Source organism: Staurois parvus, unplaced genomic scaffold (genome assembly GCF_062004578.1).
Source record: "Staurois parvus isolate SC_StPar_1 unplaced genomic scaffold, SC_StPar_1.0 ptg000977l, whole genome shotgun sequence".
In the NCBI taxonomy this organism is placed as follows: Eukaryota; Metazoa; Chordata; class Amphibia; order Anura; family Ranidae; genus Staurois; species Staurois parvus.
In genome coordinates this window covers 315,532-342,308 of record NW_028318773.1, presented here as the reverse complement: position 1 = coordinate 342,308, position 26,777 = coordinate 315,532, and the positions used below count along the sequence as shown (strand labels likewise).

Sequence of the window (26,777 nt, the reverse complement as noted above, 5' to 3'; positions counted from 1 at the left end):
TGTGGATAATTACATTCTCATATCAGTACTAGGAACTTGCTGTGTACATATTGATGGGATACAGGAAGAGGGCAGCCATGGTGCATCTTGGAGATTTCATTAAGCTGGCCGCACACTGATAATCAATTCCTCCATCCACGCGTATTAATTAATCACCTGCTGCAGCTGTTGTATTTTAATTCTAACAGCAGCTGCCTCTGGATTGGATTCAGCTGCTATTCGCCCAAAAATTTCCAATGTGGCAGCACCCAAATATTGTAGAGTTCCCCTTATGTTTTAACATTACTAACAGCATCTGTTTGCAAAAACAAGATCATGAGCTCACTTCCCCCCTCCCTTATTTTCTGTGGAATAATGTGTTCCAGTCTGTAGCTGGTACTCTTGTTTTCAGCTGAAGATAAGTTTATCTAGCAGGGCCATATCCTGCACTGCTTAGAAAGTTTTATAAATGTATAAAAAGTGAAAGAGGAAATATATGCATTGTGACGTAATTGCTGATATGTATACCCTGTAAGATGCTTTTTCAAGACACTTAGCTTGCAGACACAAGTCCTTGCTAAGGCAACCAGTGCTGGTAAATAAAAGGTCTGTTTTCCTCAAGTTCGTGTCCGGAGTTGTACCTGGAATTCCCAAAGTTGTCATTACATTTCCTGGTGCATTGGCCGGGAAACCAGGTGTAAGTATCGGGACAGGTGGTTTTCCACCACAACCCACGGGGATCGGTCCAGAGCCAGCTCCTGGGATTGCTGCGCTATCTCAGGCACCACCGGACATTTGTCTGGGAGACTACGCTACATCTTGGTCATCTGCTCCAAGGATCGACTCGCTGGAGTCCAAGAACCCAGACTGGGGAACCAACCACCAAATTGTGGAGCTCCACTTCAGGAAAAGGTGAGATCTTCGCCTTTTCAGTTATAACAGTCAGTCAGGATCTCTCAACGGTATTCGAGGGAAGGGGAGTTTGATCACTTCCAGAGGTGACCCCAATTGGATGATTACGCATCCTGGGCTAACCTCCAGTCAGTCAGTAATTTCGAGTTGGAAAATCTAGTGTGTATGTGAGTGAATGAGACACTGCCCAGCAGCAAAGTGACAGTGGACCCTGTGCAGGTGCAGTTTTTGGTACCGGGGCTGATATCATCCATTCCAAGTCAGCGAAAAGGGTAAGCATTTGTTTTTTAACCCTATTGTGTCAAGGATCTCAGACCCCTTTACCAGATTCTCAATCCCCTACCCCTCTGTGTCTGTTTTGGTGTCTCTAAGGAAACAATATGGGTGGTAATCAGTCAATCCAGACCCCCTTAGAGTGTATGAAAAAAAAAGGAAATTATGTACCAAGGCTGGAAAAAGATCAGTGTGCATATTGCAAACAGGAGGGGCATTGAAAGTGAGAGTGTCCCCAAAGAGGATCTAGGAGACAAGGATCAGACCCCATGAGAAGGGAGCCACGAGAGGAACAAGTTCATAACGGACGATATAAAAGGAACAGGCAAGAAGACAAATATGTGGACTTTGAGGGGCTAGCAGGCTCTGTGTATCCAGATGAGGATCAGTACTGAGACCGACCGGGCTCCATCCCGCTAGGCCCCTGGGAGCCCATTGATCACTGCTACAACTACTGTGGGAGGCAGGCTATAAGGTATCCAGGAAAAAGCCTCAGTTGTGCCAAGAGACTGTAAAATACCTGGGTTTTAAAGTATCACAAGGCCAAAGACAGTTGAAAGAAGACAGGAAAGAGCCTGTTTCCCTACACCAACAACCAGGCATCAAGTGCGTGAATTCCTTGGAGCAGCTGGATTTTGCCGGATCTGGATAACAGACTTTGCCACAAAAGCCAAGATCTTCTATGAATCTACAAAGGGGGGAGAGAGGCAACCATTCCTATGGGAAAAACAACAAGACCAAGAATTCCGAGACATTAAGACTTCCTTAATGCAAGCCTCCACCCTCGGCCTAATGGACTGTAAAAAACCCTATTATCTGTATGTCAGTGAGAAGCAGGAGATAGCGGTGGGAGTGTTGACACAATACCTGGGGTCGTGGCAGCGCTCGGTGGTGTACCTTTTCAAACAACTGGACACTAGCTCAAGGTTGGCCACCTTGTCTGTGAGCTATCGCAGCAACAGCCCTCTTGGTGGCCGAAGCTGACAAGATGTCACTGGGTCAAGAGATCTATGTCCAAGTTCCACACCACATTCAGGCATTGATAAGGGAAATCACTGGTTCACTAACAGCCGGATGGTCAAATACCAGGCCATGCTGTCTATAAATCCTCACATTCCTTTAGAGACTGTTAACACCCTGAACCCCATGACCCTGCTCCCCACCTCAAAAGAAGCCCTAATACATGACTGTGTCCAGGTAATGGATGAAGTCTACACAAGTCAGCCAGACTTGAGAGACAGCCCCTTGGGAGAGCCAGACATTGAATATTACACTGATGGCAGCAGGTTCGTAAAAGACAGGATCCACTATGCCAGCTATGCAGTGGTTACACAGGAGACAGTGATAGAGGCAGCAGCCTTACCACTGGGAACGTCTGCACAGAAAGCAGAACTGATTGCACTGACCCGAGCATTACAACAAGCTGCAGGCCTAAAACTGAATGTTTATGTGGACTCTTAAGTATTCTTTCCTAACTCTTCATGTTCATGGAGCCCTGTATAAGGAAAGAGGACTCATCCCATCAGGGGGGAAGAGCATCAAGTATGGGACAGAAATACTAGAACTTTTGGAAGCAGTATGGGCCCCCTCTGAAGTTGCAGTGAAACACTGTAAGGGTCATCAAAAGGGAGACTCCCAGGTGGCCAAAGGCAACAGAAAAGCAGATCAAGCAGCCAGGGAGGCAGCACTCCAGCAGTCCACACAACAGATTATGGCCCCTCTGTTCCCAGTACCACTCTCTGAATGGGACCCAATCTATACAAAGGCAGAACAAGAATGGATAGAGACTGAACCTGGAAAGTACAGGGAAGACCAATGGTATCAACTGCAGGATGGAAGAATTATCATTCCAGCTGCTGTAGCAACTGAATTAGTGACAGAATTCCACAAGAGAACACACACAGGCAAAACAGCCATTGAAAAGGCCCTAACCCATGTTAGCCCTCCAGAGGATTTACCTACTTTCCTGATTAGGCCATTTTTTGCGATATGACTCTGTGTTACTTTATCTGAGAATTGCGTGGTCTTCCAACGCTGTACATAAATGAAATGTATGTCCTTTTTCCCCACAAATAGAACTTTCTTCTGGTGGTATTTGATCATCTCTGCGTTTTTTATTTTTTGCGCTATAAACAAAAAAAGACTGACAATTTTTTTAAAAAACCCAATATTTTTAACTTTTTTGCTATAAAACATATCTTATAAAAAAAATTTAAAAATCTAATTTCTTCATAAATTTAGGCCAAAATGTATTCTGCTACGTCTTTGCTAAGAAAAATCCCAATACGTGCAAATTAATTGGTTTTCGTGAAAGTTATAGCGTCTACAAATGGCGGTATATATACTGGAATTTTTATTTGTATTATTTTATACAGTACTAGTAATGGCGGCAATCAGCGACTTATTGCAGGACTGCAGCAGGCATTTTGACACTGCGTGAGAACTGACTAATTGCCATTGATATCCCCAGTGACAATAATACAGTGGTCAATGCTAATAAAAAGCACTGTCACTGTACTAATCTCACTGAGCAGGAAGAGATGAACATCTGGGGCTAACAAAGGGTTAACTGTGGGCTGTGTGTGTTTCATATGATGTGCTGTTTTACAACAGAGACATGCTGCTTTGTATTTCTCTGCTGTGCATGTCCTTGCTGACAGGAGAGAGGCCTGTGTTTTTCCCCTGTCAGCTTTCCCCAACGATCACTGAGTGCCGGCCGGGACCTGGTGATGGACACCTCTAGCTGCTGATGGAGGCGCGGGTAGGGCGGCGCGTGCCCCCTACCCAGGAATGCAAATCACGTATATATACGTGATTTTGCGCAGCCCTGTAGAAGTGCTTCTACTATAGGGAGAAGGGAAAGTGGTTAATAGAAGGGCCACCTACTTAGCGAATTTCAACCAGTTTCTCAGAAACCCACCAAAATTCATACAGTGTATGGCCAGTTGTAGACAAAGACCTATGTCCCCAGTGGTTAGGAACAAAGAAACCAGGGGGGCCCAGTGAGCCCCAGGTCAAAGGCTGGATGACACTGCAATAAAGTCCAACCATCTAGGCTAACACAGCCAGTACATATGAAATCACACACTACTCTGTCGGCCATCCATCCCAACACAAAGCCCCATGCATGCTGTCTCTCTTGTCCTCTGTCCCCTGCACTTATGCTTCCTGGTGCAGTAAGGCGATCTGCTCCTTAGGCCCGCTAAGCCAATGAGAAATGTGTTACTCAGTCTGTCCTATTTTTTGCATACTTGATCAGCATACCTGGAACCTTTTATAAATCAAAGAAGTAGAGAATGGGGGTGGGGCAGTGTTCAGAACACATACTGAAACGTGCTTACAAGAGAAGTATGACCAAAGCCATTCTTTTCTTGTGTGTCACAGGAATATTTACTTTTGTACTAAAGCTTTCCAAACCTCTTGCCACATAGCAGAAGCCTGTATTAGTCCAACTTCTCCTCTGGTAGCAGAGGGCTTCTAAAGCAGTGTTTCTTTAATGCAGAGAGGAAATATTCATATAATAGAATTGAATCATAGTGTAGTTCATAGAACCTAATACAAGGTTCTCCTTGAAATGGAAGCCATACCTTTTTATTGTAATAATGTAGTCTTCATGGGCAAAATAATCACTTGTAATGAAATCCTCTAAAGCAGTCAATAATGGTAGTTACTGGTGTCAGATGACAAATGCTGGTGTCAGATAACAGTGCATAAGCACTTGCCACAGCAGTTTAAGCAGTACTTATACATAAACGTTTTACAATTAGGCATGCTAGAAGTCACTTAATTCTTTACATGATGGCCAGGTAGGGGCTTCAAGCACAGCCATCAAAGGGTCCCCTTTTAACATTATAAAGACACAAAAGACCATGAGCGCTAAAACGGCAATTTCAGCTGTTAGATTTTAAGGGGTAAATTACAGTGATGTAAAGAATAAACCATGATGAATATCATCTTCATTAAAATATAAGTGCCTCTTCCAAGGAAATACCTATAATCCAAGTAGACAGGAAACTCCATCTATCAAAAGCAGTCAATGTTGACATGGCTAAAGGAGGCAACAAAGCCAGTACACTGCAATGCATTTTGCCACCAGACAAAAAGCTACTTTCTCAAGCAAGCTGGTATTACCATATGCTTCAATTTGCCACTACTATAATTGGCACCAATAAAGGCCTCCCAATAACAGGAAAAAGCACACAGACTGCCCCTTTTCTTCCAAACATAAAAGAAGCCTTGTTTTGCAGCCAAAACCATATATGCATTTTAACCCATCCTCCAAACCCCTTACCAAATATGCCTACTAGGCTGTGGCAATAAATAAAACCCATACAATCAGACAAGAAGCAGGGCTGAAAATGTTATGAGTGGCCCCAACAATGTTAACCTGTCTGGGGGCCTTGGCTTGGGTGAAGTTCTTGGGAGCAGTGGAGTGCCTGCTACAGTGCAGGGCACACAGTGACCAGAGCGCACAGGGTGCAGCCCAGGTTGATGACATATGAGCAGGGCTTTGAGGCTCAGCATCTTTCCTTGGGCCCATCTGGATTGGACCTGCTTTTGCACCTTAGACAGTAGAAAATGGAGAAGCAACAGTAACATGACAGACAGCATGGCGCAAGAGATTGCGGATGGGAAGCTGTGAGATGCTAGGATGGTTAGAGAGAGGAGTTAAAGGAGGAAAGAGTACACCCCACACCACCTCCCGACTCTTTCCTTCTCCCGCATTTCAGCTTCTAGATATTAGAAATAGTGACACTGCTGTCACTACTCTTGTCAGCCTATAGCAGGAGAGCCAAAAACATGTGCAATGAGTGCACAGTAAGCCCCATCCTCTGCACTTCTCACATTAGGTATGTACCAGTACAGTAGACTGTCAGTGGGACTAGTATGTGGAAGTAAGGTGAACAGAATATAATAAATTAAAACCATAACTAAAAACTGCGGAGAATTTGTGTGATACAAAGGGTCACCATACACTTTACAATCTGACCATACGATCTTTGTACAATCAACGTTAGATTTACCAAAACTATGTAATGTGCATCCAATCAAATTTATATAGGCAGTCAGGTGGTCTATTAAACTACATAGTTGTTGGTAGATCTAAAAGATTGTGCAATCAAATTAGAATGCTTTTGGGGAGCTTAGAACCCTTCAACAACATGCATCCACTCTTCTGACCTGAGATAATCATTTAAAAAAATAATTTTTAGTCCTTATTAGAAGCAGATAACAGGCAGGAGAAAATGTAGAGGAACAAAGGTGAATGCTTATCTGTTGTGTTGAGATTTGCATACAAGTGATAAATGAAGGAATACTGTAAATATGTCATGTCACTTTGTACCTTTAATGTGTAAGTACTATATTGTGATATCACACGAATAACGAATATTAAAAAAAAAAAAAAATTAGAAGAGGAAAATGTAGGATTAGGCCTTCTGACTGTAGCTCTCAGGGCAGTTGTACTTTCTGTTCCACCTATAATTAAGCCTAGGGGCACATTTTTGCTAATAAATAATAATTATAATTACTACAGATTGCGTTTACCTTCTTGTATTGCAGGTAATTGCCATTGTAATGGACTATTTCACTGACCGAGAAGTGTTCAGAGATGTTCTGGATGCAGCCGACAAAAGGAGAGTTCCAGTTTACATTATTCTCGGAGAACGCGGAGTCAAGTATTTTCTTGAAATGTGCAAGTTGATGGAGCCATCTGGGTTTATGCTTCGGGTAACATAAATCCTATAGTATAGAAAGAATTAGAGATAAGTAAAGCACTGTATGTCTGCAAATAAAAACACATTTTTTAATTGCAAACTAAAAAATAGTGCTTGCATGCACATTACAAAATTAATGGTCTATTTAACATTAAGGCCTGTTCAACACAGGAGTGAAAAATGCTAAGTTTTTTACTGCTCTGAAATGAAACGCATTGTTGTCTATGGGAAATTGCACACAGCTGAGTAAACATCAGTAATAAACAGCTGAGTACAGAGCAGTAAAACAAAAATAGAAAATGTTTAATTTGACTGCAATAGTTTATTCGCCTTTATTCAACATTACTCAGGTCTTTACACACAGTTTTTGGCCCCTTGCAGACGGGCATCACAAGTGCCTAAGTAAACATCAGTAAATTATGATGCCCATGTGCAAGGGGCCTAATTAGTAGCCTGGCCCAAATAAAAGGTGCCACATCCAAATAAATCTAGTTACAGAAGGAATATGTACAATGTGGAGGACTTTAGAAGCACCTTAGAAAACACATTTGATCTTAAAAGTATACCTATTTTATTAATTGTTGCAAAATGTAGACAAAAATGAAAAACATGGGGAAAAAAATCTTCTCATAAAATAGTACTGAAATATTGAAACATACTGTATACACTTACTGGCCACTTTATTAGGTACAATAGCTTGGTAACACAAATTGCTAATCAGCCAATCACATGGCAGCAACTCAATGCATTTAGGTATCTAGACATGGTGAAGATGACTTGCTGAAGTTCAAACCGAGCATCAGAATGGGGAAGAAAGGGGATATAAGTGACTTTGAATGTGGCATGGTTGTTGGTGCCAGACGGGCTGGTTTGAGTATTTCAAATACTGCTGATCTACTGGGAATTTCACACACAACCATCTCTAGGGTTTACAGAGAATGGTCTGAAAAAGAGAAAATATTGAGTGAGCTGCAGTTGTGTGAACGAAAATGCCTTGTTGATGTCAGAGGTCAGATGTGGCAGAATAGTTGCTGCGACATTCAGATGGTAGGGTCAGAATTTGGCGTAAACGACCTGAAAGCATGGATCCATCCTGCCTTGTAACAACGGTTCAGGCTGGTGGTGGTAGTGTGATTGCGCGGGGGATATTTTCTTGGCACTAGCGAGGTGTATCTAATAAAGTGGCCAGTGAGTGTATGTGACCCAAGCCTTTCTATACATATTGTTCACGACTTTTACAGTTGGGTGTGTAGTGGAATGTAGTATAGCTTAATGTGTTTCTCGGACAGATGACTCCACTTCAGCAGGAACATATGAAAAAAGAGGGAAACGGTGGTCACAACACTCTCCTCCAACCAGGAGTCCAGAAGCCCAAATGCTCATGCTGGTGCCACAGAGGAGGGGACAGGTGTCCCCACAGATAGTGCCACAACCCCTAGGAAGCAGCACCATTTACAGTCTGTACAGCAACTTCAAATTTATACGGAGTCTGAATTTTTTAATAGAGGATTAATTAGTCAAGGCAGACAGGGGAACTTCTCTTTTGGACCTCACATATGAACAATGATAGCCATTTCTTAGGGTACTTTCTTAGGGTTCAGTACAACCAACATGTCAGATTGTTTTCATGCAATCACTGCTGGCAGCTACAGTGTATATCCGCCAGCAGTGATCATTGTGTTCTGCCAGCAGGGAAGGTTTCCCTCCAGCAGAATACAAAAGCGAGGATTCCCCATCAATATTAACTGTTTTTCCCAGCAAGAGCAAATTGGATCATGCTTTGCTGGGTTTTTTTCTATGGTTGAACTGGATGGACTTTGTCTTTTTTCAGCCAGACTAACTATGTAACTGTGTTGATGGAGTAATCAAGCCATTTTCTTTCTTTCCACCCATGGTGGAAGGAAAGACATTGCATAATCTATGGGCTGCTTTAGAAGTATTTTTTTTAAATGGATTTTTAGCATCTTTGTCTCACTCATGAACAGATTGATGGGTTAGGTCTAACTCGTAAGTATTTGAGAATTTGTAAGCTAGCCAGTTTGCCCAAATTTCATAGTATCCTTAGCATGTATTGTTCAATCTGCCCTAACCATTCACTTCAGTTTGGAGCTTTTTCTTTCATAATTTACTCAAGATGGTGGTAGTTTATATAGGTCAAATTATATCTTGTATAGGCGCTGTAGCTATAGTATGTGTAGCCTTTTGTGTCAAGTTTCTTGTACCATGAGGTGTCTAATATTTGGGCTTTATATACATTTTTGTATTAAATCTTCATTTTGCTGAGTCAGATTTGAGTTGAGGGGTATAATTTTCCTGGGAAGCATATTATACTGCTCTTCATCTATGTTAGTTATTATAGCATCTCATGCAGTTTGGCTGATGAGCCTAACCTTTTGACATTAAAGGTATAAATACTGTAGATGATCTAATGGAAGTCTAAGAGATTACAATGATAGAGACATCTTTGAATGGTTTTCAAAACATCAGATGCCACTACTGTGGTAGATTTGATATTGATTCTTCTTATTGGCAGGGACAAGAACAGGTGTTTTTATAGTGTAATAGTTTAGATCATCAAGGAGAGGCATTGCTAGGTACTTGCCGTCTCTCTGTTGTGCTTTCTTTACTTGGAATGTGTCCAAAGGACACACAGAAGCACTGTAGTTCGGTAGGCTGATGGAGAACTGGAATACTGCTGTCTTCCCATTTTTAAAGGCAATGAGAACAAAGGGGAATCCCATCTATAATTGCAACTTTGATTCCTCAAAACATTCAGCAGGGGCTTCAAGGCCTACCCTCTTTGCATAGCCTTGCTGGCAAGGTCATCTTAAATCTATGTAGTGACATCATAGAGGACAAATTGGAGGTCTCCTCTAAGTTTTTTTTTTCATTGTAATAGTGGCACAACACTACCAATGACGACTCTAAAGTTCCCATTTTAGAGTCTGAGAGTAAATAGCCCAGTTAGCTAAGTCTATATGAATAGTAGTGTCTACTGATCACTCTAGTACAGGGGCGGACTGACAACTCATGGGGCCTCCGGGCAATAGGGGATTATGGGGCCCCTGTGTCCTTGCCCAAACTCAAAAAAGCCTATGAAAAAGGTACCAGGGGCATCTCATGGGGCCCCCTACTGACCCTGGGCCCTCGGGTAGTGCCCGAGTTTCCAAATGGTCAGTCCGCCCCTGCTCTAGTATTGAGCTTAAGAAAATTTTCACTAAGCAGCCTCTGGGAATCCTGGAATAAATTATTTCTTCTTGTACAGTTTTCCTGGGTCTCCAATTTCATGTTTCAGAATAAGATTTTTGTAAATCTGCAATTGTGTTAGCTTGGAGAGATTGAGCAGTTTCCAGGTCTGTAGAGATGGATGACTCGATAGCTAAGGTTGCCTCTGAGATAATAATAAATAAGAGGGTTGAGAGAGTCAGCGCTGTTATGAGGTACCTAGCCCAACTAGGTATTTTTGTTAGTATCCTGAGTTCAGGTCCCTAATCCTGTTACAAAAGGTGGAGCAGGTTTCTGTTTGTGTTATCTGAATCATAGTGCTTGGTGGCTGGGTGAAAGGTAGAAGGATACTCTGATCAGATCACAAAAAGTGAGCTAGACCACTACGTCCTTCATGATGCTTTGTGCCAACAAAACGCAACAGTATCCCAACAAGGGATCTGGTGTCAGGTATACCCTGGCTGGTCAGGGAAAGTTGTCGAACAGTTGCAGTTTACTGTGCCCACTCAGTTTCCATAAGGGCAGCTTGGAGGAGTGATTATTACTGCCAAACAGCATGCTGTTTGGCAGAGAGAAGTGGAATGTGGGAAACAAGGCTGAACAAAGCCTATATGAGGTATTCCTTGCCTATGTAGTTGAATTATGCTTAGAAAAGATATAAAAGCATCCCAGTAATGTGAAGAATATATTTTTATACAGTTATGGTAAGATGGAGTTGTCAAAACATTATTGGTTTCATCTATTTTTCCCTATCTCTACAGAACCTTCGAGTCAGGTATGTCACGGGAGTAGGATTCTACCTGCCTTCTGGGAAGGTCAGCGGCTCAATCTCACACAAATATCTTATGGTGGATGGAGATAAAGTCGCTTTTGGTTCCTTCAGGTAATTGAGTTTGTTAAATGAATTGCGTTAAAATGCTAAATCGATGAAAACTAAATGATTATACTTCACTAGTTTTCAGATTTGGAAAATAAAGACCTATATGGATGAGTAGAAACATACACACACCAAGAGTTATGTAAACAATATGCAGTTACATTTAATTGAAAACCAATAAAAGTGAGTCTATGGCCTTTTCCCTTGTTTTTGGACCAAATCTCACCCAAGGAGATTTTTCTTTACATGCAAACAAAGCAATGGGTCAGGTCTCTTTACTCCCAACCCCCTCGTTATGAACCTCCTGACCCAATTTGAATGAGGACTAATTTCTGATATGGCTGAATATTTCTCAAACAGTGCTCAAACATAGGCATTTGGTCTTGTCTATGGAGCTCATTTGTGTCCAGCTTCATTAAATAAGTGCTTCAGGGGATGCAATGAGATTGAAGATGTTAAACATATTTGGTAGACACGTCCTTTTGTTAAAACATTCTGGTTTAAAGTATTATGGCTTAAATACATTGCAACCCAGGGAAAGCGCTTTTATATGACCAAATAGACAGTTTATTTAAATACCAGCGTAAACTGGACAAGTTTATCTTCTTAGCCACAAAACAAACTTTAGGCTCAGGATGGAAATCACAAAATCTCCCTTTCCATGAGGTCAAAACCTGACTCCATGGGTTTATGATTAATGAGATGTTATCTAGTATTCTATCAGACCTCCATGACAAATTACTTATGGTTTGGGTATCTTGGGTCACTTACGAACTCACCTCCATAGATCCAGGCTTCCTTACAACAATGTAGTCTGGAACCTGGCTCACAGCTTGCCCATGTTTCTCTTTTTCCCCCTCATTCTTCCCATCTTCCCTCAGTGAGGTCAAGCTACAGCAGAAGCAGGAGTAGCACTGAATCACTGGTAATGCGATGATAACTGAGGTGGTGGGGTGGGGCCTTTAAAAAAACACTTTTACTTTTCCCTAAAACCTGTGGCAGGTAAGACAATTTGCATATGTTTTTCATATTTTCTTTATTAATAAATGTATATATTTGCTGGAGTTCAGAGTTCTCTGCATTAGCAGTAAGAAAAATCCTGCAAAAGAAAAGACTTTCTTTTTATCTGTACAGCAGGCCAGTCTTGGATTCTTCCCTCTCCTGCATAACCAGTAATAATTTTCATATATGACACATTAATTTGATTCACAGTTTTGAACATCAAAGTGATTAAAGTTGCAATGGAAAACAATCATAAGCACTGCAAGAATGTTTTATCAATTTCCATGGCAATTTTAAACATATGGTCACCTGAAACCAGCAAATAATTGAAAACCATGGGTGTCAGATCGCTTTGATTCATCTTTAATAGAAATTTTTGAAATTTACAAGTATATGGCCAGCATCAGGGATGGCTTGAAAATCATATCTGTAGTCTACACTTGCTATACAGCAAGAAGATAAAAATAATGTACATATGTTATTTTTTTGTAATGCTGCCATCTAGTGGCTAAAGGTGTAACTAATTTTATATGCACTTTGTGGCTATTTGAACAAATTAATGTAAACATTATTATGATTATTATTATTATTATACAGGATGTATATAGCGCCAACAATTTGCTCAGCACTTTACAATATAATGGGAGACAATACAGCAACAATACAGTTCAATACAAGAGGGTTAGGAAGGCCCTGCTCCTTGGAGCTTACAATCTAGGAGGGAGGGGCTAGTGGTACAAAAGATAGTAACTGTGGGGGATGGACTGGTAGGAGTAGAAGATTCCATTATTAGCTAAGGGCAGGATAGGCTTCCCTGAAGATAGGTTTTCAGAGATTGCCTAAAAATGAGCAGAGTAGGCGATAGTCTGATAAATTGGGGAACAGAGTTCCAGAGGATGGGGAGAAGTCCTGGAGACAAGCATGGGAGGAGACAAGGGAGCTAGAGAGCAGGAGGTCATGCAAGGAGCGGAGAGTACGGTTTGGGTGATATTTGAATACAAGATTGGTGATGTAATTTGGAGCAGTTATAAATGGCTTTATATGTTATTGTTAATGTTTTTAATTTTATCCGTTGGGCAATGGGAGGGATTGGCAGAGAGGGGTGGCAGATACAGAATGGTTAGTAAGGTGGATGAGCCTGGCAGCATTCATGTTAGACTGAAGAGGGGATAGCCTGCAATGAGGTAGGCCAATGAGGAGGGATTTACAATAATCAAGGCGAGAGATAACCAGGGAGTGAATAAGTTGCTTAGTAGTTTCCGAAGTTAAGAACGGGCATATCTTGGAGATGTTGCGGAGGTGAAGTCTACAAGATTTGGACAGCGATTGGATTTAGGGCTGAAAGGACAGATGGGAGTCTAGGATTACACCTAGCACCCTGGCAAGAGGGGAGGAACTGATGGTTGTGTTATTAATCTTGATGGAGAAGTCAGGGGAGGGGGCACGGGCTGGGGGGAATACTAAGAGCTCAGTTTTGGAAAGATTGAGTTTGAGGAAATGGAGTGACATCCATGCCGATATGTTACTTAGTAATGCGAGAGGAGACTGAAGGGGTGAGGTGAGGGGTAGAAAGATAGATTTGTGTGTCATCAGCATAGAGATGGTACTTAAAGCCATGGGAGTTTATCAAGTGACCAAGGGAGGAGATGTAGATGGAGAAAAGTAGGGGTCCAAGGACAGAACCTTGAGGGACCCCTACAGAAAGAGGGAGTGGAGAGGAGGAGCCAGAGTTATAGGTAACGCTGACGGAGCGCTGCGATAGGTAGGAGGAGAACCAGGAGAGAGCAGATTCTCAGAGGCAAAGAGAGTGGAGTTTTATGAGGAGGAGGGGATGGTCAACAGTATCAAAAGCCGCAGAGAGGTCAAGTAGTAAGTGTACAGAGTAGTGGCCATTGGTTTTAGCAGTTAGTAGATCATTAGTGAGTTTTAGTAGGGCAGTTTCAGTGGAGTGTAGTGAACAAAAGCCAGACTGTAAAGGGTCAAGAATGTTGTTGTCAGTGAGGCAGGAGCTCAGGCGATTGTAGACTAAGCATTCTAAGAGTTTCGAGGTAAACAGGAGCAGGGAGATGGGTATTAAGTTGTTCAGGTTGGTGGGGGTCCAGGCAGTGGTGTATTCAAGTTTTGTACTGCCCTAAGCAACACAAAAATCAGCTCACCCCCACAGAGAGGCCCTGACACCGACTAACACCCCTCTCCCCCACAAAGAGCCTGACATTGACCAACAACGCCCCACTCGAGAGAGCCTTCCACTATCACCACCCCCCATACACTGGCAACCCACCCCAGCAAGAGAGACTCACCTTCACAGCTCCAGACATTCCCAGGATCAAGCGTCAGGCTCTTCATACACCATGAAGCAGCCCGCAGCCTCTCTCAGATCCCACCTGGTCCTTATGCTGCGTGTGTCCATTCTGCCATCCCTTCTTTCGGGGGGCGATGCTGCCCCCCTGGAAAATGCTGCTGCATCCTGAAAAATGCTGCCCTAGGCAAATGCCTTGTTTGCCTTGTGGTAAATACACCCCTGGGTCCAGGGAGGACTTTTTAAGTATGGGAGTGATGTGTGCATGCTTTAGAGGGGAGGGGAAGGCACCATTAGAGAGGGAGAGATTGAAGATGTGAGTGAGTGAGCATAGGATGGAAGAAGAGGGTGACCATAGTAGTTGTTAGGGGACAGGACCCAGGGGGCAGTTAGTGAGATGAGCTTCTGAGAAAACCTTAGTGACCTCTTGGGTAGTAGCAAGGTCAAAAGAGGAAAGTGTTGAGGGAGGTTTAGTAGAAGGTATGCTAACTGGGATGGATGTCTTTGTAGCGGAGATGCCCCTATGAATTGCATCAATCTTGTTTTTGAAATGATTTGCAATTTCGTAAGCAGTGAGTGAGGTGCTGGGTGGAGGTGGAGAAAATAGAGAGTTAAAAGTGGAGAAGAGGATTGGAGGGGGGGTGGAGCCCGAACATGGCGGCACAGGAGAGCGGAGAATAGGAACTCTCCGATAGCCTCCCCCACCTATCCTCCCTAAAGTGTCCAGAGGGCCTGACTAGCTGAGTCGGAGGGCGGCTGGAGACTAACCTGGAGAGGGGGGAGATCCCGGCGGTGGTGCGGCGGTCGGCCGGGGAGCGGAGAGTCGAGTCTGTCTTCCCCCTGAGGTCTGCCTGCGGTGATCCCGGAGAGACAGTGTGGGGTTGCCGGGCGACGAGGAGGAGTGGCGTTACCACGTGGGCTGCCGAGGTGTACAGCTGGGAGAGGAAGAGACCGGCCGGCAATCTAGGAGGCAGGGGAAGCGCCGACAGTCATTGCAGAGCTGTCTCCAGGGATATCTCGGGGTATAAGCAGAGGAGGACAAAGAGACCCAAGGAAATTCCCTGGAAGAGGAGGACACGGCTGCAGGAGAAAGGGCAACCCAGGACTGCAACTCGGAAGCTGCTCCATAGAGGAGGGTGAGTGAGAGCTGCGGGTCTCCCCAAGTGTTAGCTTTTCAGACTGTGTTACTGACTATCTGATATCCAGCATAAAGAATAAGAAGGGAATTCCCAGAGAGGGTCTGAAGGATTGGAAGAAAAAAGTGACAGTTTAAAGTATATACCCCAGAGCCTTGAAAAAGCTCTAAAAATCCTATATGTGACATGAAAGGAAAAAATAGTAAAGGAAGTATGTCCAAGAACTCCCAAACTGGAACAATAAAAAAATACACGTCGCAGGGGAAATTAACTCCAGTAAAATCCCAGGAAATAAGTGATAGGAGTGAACTGGAAATAAGCTTAGATAATAGCTTAAGATCTTCCCTGGGATCAGTTAACAATAGCCAACAAACACTGGAAAGTATGGAGTTGGGAGAAACTGAAAAAGAACTGCAAATACCAAATAAAAAGGAAGAAATGGCGGAGATGTTTAAAAACTTAGAAAAATCCATAAAGCAAGAGATGGGGATAATTCGGAAAGAAATGGGACAGTTGTTAACTAGAGTGGAAGAAACGGAGGAAACAGTTAAATACCACACCCAAATTATCCCAAAATTAGAAAAACTGATAATAGATACTCGGAAGGAACAAAAAAGACTGCTTTATATGATGGAGGATCAAGAAAATAGGGATAGGAGAAATAACATTAGAATAAGAGGAGTCCCAGAGCTGCTACAGGGGGAAGACCTAAAGGAGACCACAGGAAAAATTTTGAACTCCATAATGGATAGATCTGGTGCGGAAATGTTTAAATTGGATGGAGTGTACAGGATAGGAAAGTTCCAACAAGAAAAAGGCCCAGAAAAATCAAGAGATATAATCGTTCAATTCCATAAATATAGAGATAAAGATGAGATATGGAAGAAGATTAAAGGAAGAACAAATATCAAATATGGAGGGAAAAATATTCAAATTTTTGCAGACATAGCAGCTGAGACACTGAGAAGAAAGAGATCATTGAAACCATTATTGGAATTGTTGAAGAAACAGAATGTGCAATATAGATGGGGTCGATCGGCATGTCTAATCGGTTGGAAAGATGGAGTCACAGCTTTTTTGAGATCCCCTGAAGATATGAAAGACTTTTGTAACAAATTAGAACTGCAGAGAATAGAGATACCGGGATGGGAAGAGGAGGAGGGAGAGTCATATATGTTGGGAAAAGAGGAATGGCAGCTAGTTAGAAGAGAAAATAGAGAGCAAATAGATAGAGGGACATCGGGGAGGAGGGGGGGAAGGTGAGCGGTACATGGACGGAGCTGAGCCCCCAGATTGGAATCAAAAGTGGGACTCTTTCCACAAATGATTTATAGGCAAATAAAAAGCCTAATAGGGGAGAGGGGGCAGGGGTATTTAATAAGGGAGGGGAGGGAGGGGAAGGGGATGGAGGGGGGGGTGGAGGGGATGGAGGGGGGGGGGTGGAGGGGAGGGAGAGAATTGGGGTGGGACTGGGGATAGGGAGTTTTAAAACTGACATCTTGTATGAAAGAAGAGGTATAGGGAAGAGGAAGAAGAAAGGAAATGGTAAAATAGGAAGACAAATAAAATATGGAGGAAATACGCTTTGTAACCCATAATGTAAATGGATTAAATTGCCCAGGTAAAAGATTTAGACTATACAGAGAACTACAACATAGAGAGGCCTCAGTTGTCTTTTTGCAGGAAACACATCTAGAGTTAAAAAAAAATATTAAGCTAAGCTCTAGACAACACCCGACATGGTATTATGCAGATTCCCCAGTTAAGAGAGCTAAGGGTGTAGCTATAGGATTTGCAAAAAACATTAGGTTTGAATCGGAAGATAGAAAGACGGACCCGGAGGGGAGGTTTTTGTTCTTGAAAGGTAAACTACAGGACATAGAATGTACGCTTGTAAACATATATTGCCCTAATAGGAAGCCAGAGATGTTTTTGAAAGGGGTTATGAGAAGATTGATGGACTTTGGAAAGGGATATCTATCTGGCGGGAGACTTTAACATATGTATGGATCCACAAATAGATACAACATCTGTAGTATTGAAAACGGTGATGAAAGCGTGCCAACTGGTGGATAGCTGGAGAATTGTCAACATGAGAGATAGAGATTACACTTTCTTCTCTAGTGTACATAGGACATACTCTAGATTGGACTATATTTTGGTGGACCATCGACTCGTCGAGGATTTGGTTAAAGTAAAAATAGAAGCAATAACTTTCTCGGACCATGCACCTGTAGTAATGGAATTAAGATGGGGAGGGAAGTTGTCAGGAGGCCTATCATGGAGGTTGAATGAGACACTCCTCATGGATCCAGATACTGACCGGAAGATCAGGGAGGAGATAGAGAGGTTCTTTGAGGAAAATGAAACAGGGGATGTATCACTAGCTACAGTGTGGGAGGCACATAAAGCATATGTAAGAGGAATCCTTATTGTGATTGGGGCAAAGAAAAAAAGGGAAAGATGAGAGAAGATTAGTGGGCTTTTGAAGGAAATAGCTGAGATGGAACTCCTACATAAAAATAACATAAGGAAAGAGATAGAGCAAAGAGTGATAAAAAAGAGGGAAGAACTAGAGAAAGTAATGGAGGAAGAAAAAATGAGAACTTTTAATAAGATCATTGGTGAAAGATATAGATGGGGAGATAGATCAGGAAAATATCTGATGAGAGCCTTGAGGAGAAAGAAGAATAGGAACTATATAGATAAAATAAAAAACTCCAAGGGAGAGTTAGTCCATTCAACCAAAGACATTGCAAAGGTATTTAAAGATTACTACAGTAAATTATATAATATTGCCCCAAGGATGTTATAAATAAAGATAAAATGATAAATATTGAAAAAAGAAGGGATTATTTAAGAAATGCAGGATTACCAAAATTAAGTGAAGAACTATTAAACTCCTTAGAATCTGAAATCACACAGGAAGAACTAAAAATAGCATTAAAAAGCTTTAAGACGGGAAAAAGCCCAGGCCCAGACGGGTATACCGTGAGGTATTATATAAAATATAGTGATTTACTGTTACCTAAGTTAAAGAGATATATGGAGGTGTTGGGGGGAGAGATGGAGATAAGACAGGAATCCCTTCTGGCACAGGTGGTTTTAATACATAAGGAAGGTAAAGATATCACCCACTGCTCAAGTTGTAGACCGATATCGCTATTGAACGTAGACAATAAGTTGTATGCAAAAGTATTGGCGAATAGGTTAAGAGATCTGATGCCAGATTAGATACATGGAGACCAGGTGGGCTTTGTTAGAGGAAGAGAGGGTCGAGATAATGGGTTGAGATCCCTGATGCTTATACAGAAAAGTAAAACGGAAAAAAATCCAGTAGTGCTGCTCTCGATAGATGCGGAGAAGGCTTTCGACAGGGTTAACTGGAGTTTTATGATGGACACACTGGAGGTCCTGGGATTGGGTAGTAGGATGAGAAAGTGGATTGGAAAGTTGTATGAAGGACCGTCCGCGATGGTAATGGTAAACGGAGAGAGATCAGAGACTTTTTCTATGTCAAATGGAACCAGACAGGGATGCCCACTTTCCCCACTGTTTGTTCTATCATTGGAACCCCTGTTATCAACAATTAGGAAAAATATAGATATAAGGGGAATAAATGTTGGAAAGACAGAACATAAGATAGCCGCTTTTGCGGACGATTTATTATTCTATGTTGGAAACCCGAGGATAACACTTCCTAACCTAATGAAAACATTGAAGGAATATGGGGAAATGTCAAATCTAAAAATTAACCCGAGCAAAACAGAGATATTAAATATAAATCTTCCAAAGAGCGAAAAAGAAAATATACAAAGAGAGTTTCCCTTTATATGGAAAGATAGAGAAATAAAGTACCTGGGAGTAAAACTTACTCCCTCACAGAAAAATCTTTATAAAGCTAATTATATCCCAATGTTAAACGAAATCAGAGAGGAATTGAGGAAAATATGTGGAGGAAATCCTTCCTGGCTGGGTCGTATTAACCTGATAAAAATGGTAATTCTCCCTAAGATACTGTATAAATTCCAGATGATTCCCATTAATCTTCCAGAGGTGTATTTTAGGACAATTAAGCGAATGGTAACTAAATATATATGGAAAAATAAAAAACCTAGGATATCATATGAAGTGCTAAGCAGAAATAAAGAAAAAGGGGGGTTGGGAGTACCGGACTTTAAAAGATACCATAGGGCAGCCATCTTAGCAAGAATTTTTGACTGGACACATATCTCAAAGAGTAAACATTGGGTCACAATTGAAAATACACTTAGTAGAAAGGATCTGGGTAGGAGTGTATGGGTGCCACCACAGTTCAGAGAATTAGAGGAGAGCACGAATATATACACGAAGATTGTAATAAGGGAGTGGGATAAAATGCACAAACAGAGGAAATGGGATTTTAATTCACTATTAATGTCACTAAGAAATTCAGAGTTTTTCCCCCCAGGTAAAGAGGAAATTTCAGGTAGATGGATTATGAAGGAAGACGCTCAGCTGAGAGATGTAATGGAGGGGGTAAACTTAAGAACACTGGAGGATTTGAAAAGGGAAGAGGGAAGGATTTTCACTAGGATAGATATATGGAGATATAATCAATTGAAACAATTTGTGGGGAAATTGACGAAGCCCCTTAGAACTAGGAAAGAGTGGAATGAATTTGAGAAATACTTAGAAGACCGAGGTGATGGGAAACACAGCACTGCTAAAGCATATAAAGTTCTCACGGATTTAGATAGTAAGTTTAAATTAAAGTATATAGAAAAATGGGAAAATGATTTAGGAGTGGAGTGGGAAGAGCACACACAGAGGAAAATATATAGAATGGTACACGAAAATATTAGCATGCGTGAGGTGGAAATGAATTTTAAATGTTTGACAAGGTGGTATGTTACACCGGTGATAGAACACAAGATGAGTGAGGAGAAGTAACCTTGGTGTTGGCGAGGGTGTGGAGGGTTGGGCACGATGTATCACATATGGTGGGAATGTTCAAAAATACAAATATATTGGGAAAAAGTTATAAATCAAATCACGATTATCACTGGAATGGAGATAGGACTGGACCCTGAAACCTGTCTTTTTCATAACTCAATATTATCTGGAAATAAATATAAAGAACTGGGTATATTGTGCTACCTAAATGCAGCAAAAAGTCTGATTCCTAGGAAAAACTTTATTATATACAGGAAGATAGGATGGTGACATATCATATGAAATGGGAGAAATGGGAGGAGTTCAAAGTAAAGGTAAAGGAAGGTACTGAGTAAGTAAGCGTAAAGAAAAGGGAAAGAGAGGACAAGAAGAAAGGAAGGGAAAAGGGGAAAGGATAAGGAAAAGGAGCAAATATAGTAATTAGCCTTTCTTTCTTTCTTTTCCTTTTTCAAACCTCGGTATCCAGAGGATGTGAGATACAAGTCAATCAGATAGATGTCAGGGGTATATTGAAGCGGGGTGGGAGGTGGGAGGGTTGAAAGGAAGGGAGTTATGGGGAGAAAATGATACGAAATTAGTATTTTATGAGATTTTGTTATGTTATATTTTCCATTATGGAAATGTGTATTGTTTTATTTGAAAAATGAATAAATATTTAAATTATAAAAAAAAAAAACAAAAGTGGAGAAGAGACGACGAGGAGTGGGATGATAAGCTATTGATGAGAGCAGGGGCAGACTGAAAACTCATGGGGCCCCCGGGCAATAGGGAATCATGGGGCCCCTGTATCCTCACCCACACCCAAAAAAGCCTATGAAAAAAGTTACCAGGGGCATCTCATGGGGCCCCCTACTGACCCCGGGCCCTCGGGCAGTGCCCGAGTTTCCAAATGGTCAGTCCGCCCCTGGATGAGAGTGACAAAGTAGGCTTGTGTAAGGGACCGCCCGGCGGTACCACTAGCACTTCACTGAATAGACGCCCCCAGAGTGCTTGTTCACCAGGGCCCCTGATGGTGGGGATGGACTTTGAGCACCCCGAGACCAGGTCCTGGCTACTGGGTACGTCCGTCAGTGGTAGTGGTATGCGCCGAGGGCTCCCACGGGAAGTCTGATATGAGGAGGTCTGAAGACCCCACTGCGAGGGATGGATGGATGAGCGGACGGTAAGGTACAAGGCAGCGGGCAGAGAATAGTCGGGTCACACGCCAGGTCAGCAACAGCAGGTCAAATCCAATAGGGGGCATCCAGGAGAGAGGTCAGGCAAAGCAAGGGTCAGGACAGGAGAATATAGCAAGGTCAGGTACAATCCGGGTCAAAAACTTACAGGGCACAGGTTCGCAGGATACAGGATGCAGGTAAGACCAGAAGGCACTGAATGACAGCTCAGGGCCATTTAAATATCCCGCCCTGCGCTGCCATTGGTGCCCAGCGGGCGGCCGCGGCTTCTACTGCACATGCGTGAACTTGAACGCCGCGGCCAGCCCGGACCTAGTGCCCGTGTCCAGGGCAGCGCCTGCACCGGGACCATCGCTGCGGGGATCATGGAGATCCCTAACATTGCCCCCCCCCCCCTACGGGCAACCTCCGGATGCCCACCCGATCTCTCCACCACGGGTGATCGCGAAAAAACCTCCGGACGAGTCTGGGTGCATGGACATTATGGGCCAGTTCCCAAGAATTGTCCTCAGGGCCATAGCCCTTCCATTTGATTAGGAATTGGGTCTGGCCCCCCTCCTTCGGCACTTCAGGATTGTTTCTACCTCAAATTCTTCTTCTCTTGCGACCGTTATGGCCTCCGGAGGTCTAGATTCTCGTTCAGGGAAGGCATCTGGGATCACTGGCTTCAGCAGGGACACATGGAAGACTGGGTGGATCTTGAGTGTGTCAGGGAGGACAAGTTCGTAAGCCACCTCGTTGACAATCTGCTTAACGCAAAAGGGGCCTATAAATTTAGGTCCCAATTTCTTTGAAGGGCAAAGCATCTTTAAATTGGATGTCGCTAACCAAACCTTCTCCCCAGGCCGCAACACCAGATCTCCCCTCCGTTTCCTGTTGAATGCCTTCTTGTAGTCTTCTTGGGCCCGACTGATGGCCTCTTGAAGTTTCTTGTTGTTTGCGGAGAAAAATGTTACTACATCTTGTGTTGCTGGGCATTCCGAGACCAAATCCGGGAGGAAGACGGGGTGAAACCCATAATTGGAAAAGAACGGGGACTGCCCCGTTGCTGAATGGCAAGCGTTGTTGTACGCGAATTCCACCGGGGGTAGAAGTGGCATCCAGTCATCTTGAGTAAAAGATGTGTAGCATCGCAAGTATTGCTCCAGGGTCTGATTGGTCGTTTCGGTCTGTCCGTTAATCTGAGGGTGGAACGCAGAGGAAAGGGACAATTTGATGTCCAGGGCTTTGCATAGTGCCCTCCAAAATCTTGAAGTAAACTGGACCCCTCGGTACGAGACAATGTCTTTGGGACCCCATGCAGTCTTACAACCTCACGAATGAATACTCGCGCAGTCTCGGCTGCCGAGGGAGTTTTCTTCAATGGAATGAAGTGGGCCATTTTGGATAAGCGGTCCACGACCACAAGGATTGCCGTGTGGTCTAGCAATAGCAGAAGCTCGACTATAAAATCTAGTGAGATTCTTTGCCAAGGTCGTTCAGGAATCGGTAAAGGCCGCAGCAGACCCCAAACTTTGTTCCTTGATGGCTTGTTCTTCTGGCAGGTGATACAGGATCTTACATAGCCCTTACAATCTTTAGCCATGTCCGGCCACCAGAAGGAGCGTCGGAGAAGCTCCAGGGTCTTTTCTGGGCCAAAGTGCCCCGCCATCGGGTGGTCATGGCAATGTCCCAAGACCAGGGTTCGGGCTTCCTCCGGCACCACAATCCGATCTTCCCTCCATAGGAGTCCCCCCTTGTTCTGGAGGGGCCCTCCGACTGGGGTTGATACGGTTGTGGACGCCTCCATTATCTTGGAACGAAGGTCCGACTGAAGTGCCAAGAAGTTACCCGAGGACAGGATAGTTTCAGGCACTGGGATCTCCTTGGCGTCCTCGTACATGCGTAATAACGCATCTGGCTTTGTATTCTTTGATCCAGGCCTGTACGTGATGTGGAAATTAAATCTCGAAAAGAATCATGCCCATCTCGCCTGTCGTGGGCGTAAACGCTTGGCGGTCCTCAGGTATTCCAGATTTTTGTGATCTGTAAATATCAAGATGGGGTGCACGGCGCCTTCCAGCAGGTACCTCCATTCCTATAATGCCGTTTTGATCGGCAGTAGTTCTCGATCACCGATATCGTGGTTTTTCTCCACGGGGGTAAGCTTCCGTGAGAAAAATGCTACAGGATGGAGCAATTCCTTGGTGCCCTTCCGCTGGGAAAGAATGGAACCTACTGCATTCTCCGATGCATCTACCTCTAAGATGTAGGGTAGGGCGGCGTCTGGGTGACCCAAAATGGGTGCCGAGGTGAACAGCTTCTTCAAGGCTTCAAAAGCTTCCTGAGCCTCTGGTGTCCATCTGAACCGAGTTCCAAGCTTGGTTAGCTGAGTAATGGGGGAGACCAGACCCGAGAAGTTCTTGATGAACTTCCGGTAAAAGTTTGCAAACCCGATAAATCATTGGACGCCTTTCCTGTCCGTGGGTTCAGGCCAATCCAGAATTGCAGCGACCTTCTGAGGGTCCATCGTGACCCCCGCGGTGGAGATAATCAGGCCCAGAAAAGTAATGCTGGATTGTTTGAAGCAACATTTATCTGCCTTGGCATACAACCCATGCTGCCGCAATCGCCCCAACACCCTTGCTACATGTATTCTGTGCTCCCCCAAGGAAGAAGAGAAAATCAAAATGTCATCTAAATAGACGATAACAAAGATATCCAGGAAGTCCCTAAAGATATCATTCACAAAGTGTTGAAAAGTGGCCGGAGCATTGCACAACCCGAAAGGCATGACCAAATATTCAAAGTGGCCGAAGCGGGTGCGGAATGCCGTCGTCCACTCGTCCCCCTCCCTTATGCGAACCAAGTTGTATGCTCCCCTCAAATCCAGCTTTGTGAAAACCACTGCCGCTTTTAAACTTTGGAATAACTCCGGTACCAATGGCAGTGGGTAACGGTTCTTTATTGTGACACTGTTCAACTCCCGGTAATCGATACACGGCCTTAAGGTTTTGTCTTTCTTTTCTACAAAGAAAATTCCTGCCCCTGCCGGAGAAGTGGAGGGGCGGATGAACCCCTTCTGGAGGCTGTCCTCGATGTATTCCTTCAGGGCCCCCAATTCGAGCTCCGAAAGGGGTAAGATTCGCCCAAAAGGAATCTCTGAGCCGGGTAACAGGTCAACGGGACAGTCATACGGGCGGTGGGGGGGTAGAGTATCGGCTCCCCGTTTACTGAACACATCCAGAAACTCATGGTAGGCTGCAGGGATTACCTGTTTTAAATCGGCATCCCCCTCAGAGCACAGGAGGAACTGGGGGGCCTCCGGGCCCGAAGTGCGGCAGTGTTCCCGACAGTATGGGGAAGGGAACGAGATTACTCCGGTCTCCCAGTCAATTTGGGGGTTATGGGCCCGTAACCATGGGAGCCCCAAAATGACTGGGAAAAGGGGCGATGCAATAGCATCCAGGTGGAGGAGTTCCTGGTGCTGGCCGGCAATGGCAGTGGCAATGGAGGGGGTTTCCTGGTTAATTACCCCCGATTTTATCCGAGAACCATCGGCCAAAAATATATTGAACCCTTTTTCTTTTAATTGGAGGGGAATACCCTGCTGGTGAGCAAAATTAATGTCCAAGAAGCAGCTGCATGCCCCCGAATCAACTATGGCCGTCACCTCCATGGTCCTTTCTGGAAGCTGAAAGGAAAGGGGCACCACTAAGTATTGGGATGGACTAACATTGCCAATAGACAAGGAAGAAGAGGTGCACTTACTCAGTTTCTGCGGACAGGATCGTACCATGTGACCAGCTTCACCACAGTAGAGGCACAGGTTCTGGGATCGTCTGCGCTGGTGTTCCTCTGGAGATAATTTAGGCCGTGCCAGGCCAAGCTGCATGGGTTCAGGAATATCTCCAGGTGGCCGGTTCTGGATGTTTGGCCTAGTTGCTTGGCTGGGACCTTGAAATGACCCCCAGGGACTTCCATGACCCTGACCGGACCTCTCAAACCTGCGTTCCCGCAGTCTACGGTCAATCTTAATGGTCAGCGCAATTAAGTCCTCTAATGTCTCAGGCACCTCTACCCGGGCGAGTTCATCTTTCAGGGCTTCTGATAGTCCTATACGGAACTGATGCAAAAGTGCAAACTCGTTCCAGCGTGTGTGTCCCATCCAATGCCTAAACTCAGATGCGTATTCCACCGCCGCTCGACGGCCTTGCCGGAGCGTGTACTAAGTAGCTTCAGCAGAGGCTGCCCGCTGTGGGTCATCGTATAGGATAGCCATTGCGTCAAAAAAATTGTCAACCGGTCTTAGGTGAGGGTCATTTTTTCCCCGCAGTCGGTGAGCCCAGTCTTGGGGCTCACCCTGCAGGAGGGAGATGACGAACCCCACCTTCACGGATTCAGTCACAAAGGTCCGTGGTTGTAATTCAAAATAAAGAAGGCAGGACTCACGGAACGACCTGAAGCGTGTGCGGTCCCCGTGGAAGCATTCTGGTAAGGGTACTCGGGGTTCGGCCGCAGGAAGTGGTGCGGAAGCCCCAGAAGCTGGCACAGGGGCCGCTACGGCCGGGGGTGCAGGGACCGCAGCCTGTGGGGCAGGGACAGATATAGTGCAGGTCTGGAACTGATTCTCAATCTGTAGACATCTGTCCTGCAGGGCCGATACGGCCTGTGTCAAATTAGATAGGTGCCTGCAGATTTCCTCAAGCGGAGAGGGCCCTCCTCTAGACTCAGTCATGGCCTTCTGGTACTGTAAGGGACCGCCCGGCGGTACCACTAGCACTCCACTGAATAGACGTCCCCAGCGCCCGGAATCTAAGTCCCAGAGTGCTTGTTCACCAGGGCGCCTGATGGTGGGGATGGACTTGGAGCACCCCGAGACCAGGTCCTGGCTACTGGGTACGTCCGTCAGTGGTAGTGGTATGCGCCGAGGGCTCCCACGGGAAAGAGTCTGATATGAGGAGGTCTGAAGACCCCACTGCGAGGGATGGATGGATGAGCAAGGTCAGACAGGCCGGGTCGGTAACAGAGAGGACGGTAAGGTACAAGGCAGCGGGCAGAGAATAGTCGGGTCACACGCCAGGTCAGCAACAGCAGGTCAAATCCAATAGGGGGCATCCAGGAGAGAGGTCAGGCAAAGCAAGGGTCAGGACAGGAGAATATAGCAAGGTCAGGTACAATCCGGGTCAAAAACTTACAGGGCACAGGTTCGCAGGATACAGGATGCAGGTAAGACAAGAAGGCACTGAATGACAGCTCAGGGCCATT

The 26,777-nt window shown here is 44.3% G+C and overlaps 1 protein-coding gene across 1 annotated transcript in view; it reads left to right on the top strand.

The window, feature by feature from the left end:
- Window positions 1-26,777, top strand: part of LOC149441552 (scaffolding CK1 anchoring protein F-like) — a 203,129-nt gene that overhangs the window by 105,726 nt on the left and 70,626 nt on the right. Inside the window, exons 2-3 of the mRNA XM_089657203.1 lie at window positions 6,727-6,894; window positions 10,868-10,989. Coding sequence (XP_089513329.1) covers window positions 6,727-6,894; window positions 10,868-10,989 — 290 coding nt within the window. The remainder of the gene's footprint in view (window positions 1-6,726; window positions 6,895-10,867; window positions 10,990-26,777) is intronic.